Genomic DNA, 5,439 nt, shown 5'->3' on the forward strand with positions numbered 1-5,439 from the left:
GAGGGAGGGAGGGAGGGAGGGAGGGAGGGAGGGAGGGAGGGAGGGAGGGAGGGAGTCTCCAAACTGAATCTGATCACATCATCATATCCAACCACCAATGTTTAGGTGACTCAGGAAAGAGGAAGATGTACACAGGAAACTGCCTGAGAACTACCCAGTCAACATAGCCAACCTATGCAGCTTGCAACTGTAACAAACTGGTGGTTTTATTTTTGTTGTTGCTTTAGGAGACAATGTCTCAATGTCAGCTGGGGCTGACCTTGAACTTGCTAATAGCTGAAGCTGGTAGAGCACTGGCCTAGCATGCATGAATACCCGGATTCAATCCCAGGACCATGTGAAGCCAGCGTGGAAGCAGGCCTGGAATCCAGCTCTGAGGGAGTGAAGGCCAAGAGGTTAGATCATACCTTGGCTACAAAGGGAGAGACCTCAATAATAGCCTGGCTACATAAGACACTATCTCACAAGAGAGAGAAATTTACAATCATAATATAAGATATGCCTCCTATAAACCATACTTTCTTTTTCTTTTCTTTTTTTTGTTTTTGTTTTTTTTGTTTGTTTTGTTTTGTTTTTGGGTTTTCAAGACTGGGTTTCTCTGGGTAGCTCTGGCGGTCCCAGAACTCACTCCATATTATCAGTTGGCTTCAAACTCAGAGATCCGCCTGCCTCTACCTCCTGAGTGTTGGGATTAAAGGCATAAGCCACCACCGCTCAGCTCATATTTTCATTTTTAAAATGCATTTACAGGCCCAGCAAGATGACTGAGCAGATAAAAGCACTTGGTACTCAAACCTAATGACCTAAGTTCAACCCCTGAAATCTACATAAAAAGCCAGATTCAGCGGTATGCTGAATCCCAGCATTCTACAGCAAGATGTAGAAATAGAAGTGCCAGAGAAGGTAGTGGGACACCACACCTGAGGTATGAAGCAGGAACAAGAACAGAAAGCAAAGAGCTGGGAGAAAGAGAACCATCTCCCAAAAGGATTTTTGGAAGTGAAGGCTAAACTGTGCTGAGCCCATGCATGCATATTTTCTGAGGGCAGAAAATGAAAGGAGGCATAGTAAAGAGAATAATCCATCGTGCCTTCCATCTCCACAGCCCAGTTTCCTGAAGGCTCTAAGGACCATGCAACAGTCTCTAGAAGACGCAATCTTGGTGGAACAGGTTCCCAGCTCCAAGATGCAGAGACCATCAATGACCTAAGGATGGACTCACAGGCATCAGAAGGTGAAAAACAGTCTAGCATGTCTGCTTCAGGTTCCAAACTGAAACACCATGTGCATTTTCCTAGTGCATCATAAAAGGACACTGGGTTCTAACATATTATTAACACCCCCTTTCCACATATGATAGATAGCTAACAAGCTTTTGTGGGAGTAAGCCAAGATCTTATATCATATTCATGTGGTTTCTAGGAAAGAATGTTACCATTTCTAAGCAATCAATAAAATGACTTTTAAAACATAGATTGTTATAAGCTTGGCATTTAGAATTACTAGCTCTATTCTCTAGGGCTAATATTCACTTTTTTCATATTTTTATTTTATGTGTATGAATATTTTTGCCTGCATGTATAACTATATACCAAATGCATTTGGAGGACATAAGAGCATCCCCAAGAACTAGAATTACAGCTAGTTGTGAACCACCATGTAAATGTAGGGAATAGAACCCAGGAAGAGCAGTCAGTGTTTATATCTGCTGAGCCATCTCTCCCTCCCCCCACTCCACCCTTTTTTCATATATAGTTGCTCTGTAGTTGAATATGATTTGAATTTCTGATCCTCCTACTTTCATCTCTCCAGTGCTGGAATCACAAGCATGCACTACCATGGCCGGTTTTATCAGAAAACCAGGGCTTTGAAATAGTCTCACGATGAAATAGAAGCTTGCTCTTTACTGGCTAGCCAATGGGCTACCACCCATTTCTGCCATCCGCTTCCCCATCCTGGGGCTACAGGTAAGAGAAGCTATACTTGGCTTTTTATATGGGTTCTCAGGCTTGCAGCGCAAGGGCTTCAAACATGGTAGGCAAGCACTCTACCAACTGAGCTGTATTCCTTACCCGAGGCTAGGTCTCATGTAGTCCAGGCTGTTCTAGAACCAACAATGTATCCCGGATGACATCCCTACTTCTCAAGGGCTAGGGTTACTTAAATGTGCCACAACACCTGCTCCCAGCCCTGATGTTTACCTTCTGCCTTTTCTAAGAAAGGAAGGATAATCCTGAATCACCAGCACAATCTGCACTATGATTACACCAACATTTTTGATGGAGGAAGGTCATTGAGCAATAAAGAAACTACTTGGCTGGCCCTGATAGGTTAAAGCATAGGTGGGAGGAGTAAACAGAATAGAATTCTGGGCGGAAGAGGAAGTGAGGTCAGACTCTGCTCTGCTCCCGGAGAGACTCGACAGCTCTGCTCCCTGGAGCAGAGACGCCATGCTCCACTCTCCCGATAGCTCTGATCTCTGAGGCACACACGATGAAGCTCCGACCCAAGATGGACATAGGTTAGAATCTTCCCGGTAAGCACACCTTGGGGTGCTTACACACATTATTAGAAATGGGTTAGAACAATATGTAAGAGCTAGCCAATAAGAAGCTGGAACTAGCAGGGCCAAGCGGTGTTTAAATGAATACAGTTTGTGTGTTGTTATTTCAGGCATGAGCTAGCAGGCGGCCGGGTTGCTGGGGATGCAGCCCCACCGCTCCTATTTCAACACATTTTCAATTAAAAATAAAAACAACTATCTTTTCTCATTTTAAATTCCAATCCCAGTTCCCACTCCCTCCCCTTCTCCCACTCCCTCCACCTTTTCCCCCACACCACCCCCCCCATCCACTCATCAGAGATGGTAAGGCTTCCCATGGGAAGTCAACAAAGTCTAGCATATTGCTTTGAGGCAGGACCAAGGCCCTCCCCACTATATCTTGGCTAAGCAAGGTATCCCTCCAAAGGGCATGGGTTCCAAAGAGCAGGACTGGTCTCACTGCCAGTGGCCTCACAGTCTGCCCCAGTCATAAGACTGTCACCCACATTCAGAGGGCCTATGCTGGTTCCACCACTGTCAGTGAACTCCCATTAGCTCAGGTAAGCTGTATAGATAAGATCTCCGGAGAAAATTGGGAGTGTGGGGGTCAGAGGAGAAGAGAGGGTAGAAGGGAGGGGGGAAGGTGAGCGAGGACGAGAACTGAACAGAACGGATGGTCAAGAAGGGGGAAGGACAGAGAGGGAGAGGAAGGAAAGAGATATCTAGATTGAGAAAGCCACTGAGGCTAGCAAGAAATCTGGCACTAGAAAAATTCTCAAGAATCCACAAGGATAACCCCAGCTAAGACCCTAAGCAACTGTGGAGAGAGTGACAGAACCGGCCTTGTCCTGTAGTAAGATTGATGACTATTTTTTTTTCTTTTTGGTTTTTCCAAGATGGGGTTTCTCTGTGTAACAGCTCTTACTGTCCTGGAAGTCGCTTTGTAGAGCAGGCTGGCCTCAAACTCACTGAGATCCACCTGTCTCTGCCTCCTAAGTGCTGGGATTAAAGGCATGCACCACCACCAACCAGCTTGATGACTATCTTAAATGTCATCATAGAACCTTCATCCAGCAAGTGATGGAAGCAAATACAGAGATCCACAGCAGAACAATGACTGGGCTAAGCTCCCAAAGTCCGGTCAATGGGAGGAAGGAGCAGTATGAGCAAAGGGGTCAAGACCATGATGGAGGTACCCACGGAAACAGCTTATCTGAGTATTTTTAATTTGTAACTATACACTTTTTAGAAAAATTCAGCAATTAATCCATAGCAAACTAGAAATGACCTTTCCTTGATTGAGACCATGTTAAGCAGATCATGTTCACCTTTCCTTCTGAGAAATCACGTATCCATCCAGTACTCTGAGGTTTAAGCACCAGTTGACAATGTACGGCCGATAGTCAAACCCTGGAATGGACGGTGTTGCCATCACACAAGGATTGTTCATGATTGACAACTGCTCCAACTCACCGAGAGAGGCCAAGAACGAGATCTAAAACAAAAGACATTTTTGTTGAACAAAATGAATGTTCAGTGTCAAGCACAGGGCTTCCGCTGATTACATAATTTTGGCAGCATATGAGAATGTCACAATTTCCCTCTTGTTCTAAAAAGCATTAAGCATTAAGCAATTCTCTACTGTTAGCCACTGACTTCCAAAATTCTAAAAACCTGGTCATTTGTCCTTGCTGCACAAGGAAAAACATCAGCATTATTTCTTAATTAAGAAAACCATATTTACTTTCTTAGAGGCAGGGTCTCATTTAACCCAGAATGATCTTCAGCTTTAACCCTCCTGTTTCTATTTACTAAGTACTGAGATTACAGACATAAAGGACTTTGCCTGACTTGAGAAAACCTTATTGGGAAATATAATAGAAGCCGTGGAAAGTGGACGTCTCTCTCCTACCAATCACCAGTGATGATAATTTCAGCATTACAACTGAAATTCAGGCTGCTGACCTTCAATGTTAAGAAAAAGGGAAAAGGAAGATGCTGATGCTCTAGGGCCAGATGTTTCACCAGGGCAGTAATTCTCCCAAGGTGATCTAAAATGAACTTGAGAACCTCTCCTATCTCTCCTGGACTTTTCCTTCCTGGACCCCACAGAGTCCAGGACTTGTCCTTCCTGGATCCCACAGAGTCTAGGACTTCCCCTTCCTGGATCCCACAGAATCCTGGACTTTTTCCTTCCTGGATCCCACAGAGTCCTGGACTTTTTCCTTCCTGGATCCCACAGAGTCCTGGACGTTTTCCTTCTTGGATCCCAGAAGGAAAGATCCCAGAGTCAAATTTTACCTCATTTAAGTCTCGGATTTCATTTTCTGCCAAAGACAATATAGAAAGGCTTCTGGGTAGATAAGCAGGTGCCATTCTAAGAGAAGTGATGATGTTTCCATGTAAAAGCAAGGTCTTGAAAGAAAAAAAATACAAATCAACAAATTATAAATAAATTGACTTGCCAATGCCAAAACAGTGCATGCAAGAATAAAAAGACCTATTTTGTTATGCTTCTTATCACACATAATTCAAAGATTAATACTTAGAAAGCTCCTAAGTGGTCTTTAGCCCAACAAGGGTTTAAGACTTATCCAAGAACACATAATTGATGTATTATCTGGCTTTGCTATGAGATAGTAGCATGATATACAATTTAAGTTAATACACAAAGCAATTTCCAACTTATTTATTTCCTTTTAAAATATCAAAATAAAGGGCTGGAGAGATGGCTCAGAGGTTAAGAGCATTGCCTGTTCTACCAAAGGTCCTGAGTTCAATTCCCAGCAACCACATGGTGGCTCACAACCCTCTGTAATGGGGTCTGGTGCCCTCTTCTGGCCTGCAGGCATAGAGACAGAATATTGTATACATAATAAATAAACAAATAAATAAAT

At 43.6% G+C, this 5,439-nt stretch overlaps 1 protein-coding gene across 2 annotated transcripts in view; it reads right to left on the reverse strand.

Annotated features, from left to right (window-relative positions):
- Cep97 (centrosomal protein 97) overlaps positions 1–5,439 on the reverse strand; it is a 32,972-nt gene that overhangs the window by 19,837 nt on the left and 7,696 nt on the right. For both annotated transcript variants that reach the window (XR_007588783.1, XM_050122349.1), the window contains exons 5-6: positions 4,844–4,957; positions 3,871–4,037 (exon numbers count right to left, since the gene is read on the reverse strand). Coding sequence is in view for 1 of the 2 variants with exons in the window: in XM_050122349.1 (XP_049978306.1) it covers positions 3,871–4,037; positions 4,844–4,957 (281 nt within the window). In the remaining variant the exon portion in view is untranslated. The remainder of the gene's footprint in view (positions 1–3,870; positions 4,038–4,843; positions 4,958–5,439) is intronic.

The sequence above is a fragment of the Alexandromys fortis genome, unplaced genomic scaffold, assembly GCF_014885135.2.
Source record: "Alexandromys fortis isolate MF-2015 unplaced genomic scaffold, M_Fortis_MF-2015_v1.1 scaffold_187, whole genome shotgun sequence".
In the NCBI taxonomy this organism is placed as follows: Eukaryota; Metazoa; Chordata; class Mammalia; order Rodentia; family Cricetidae; genus Alexandromys; species Alexandromys fortis.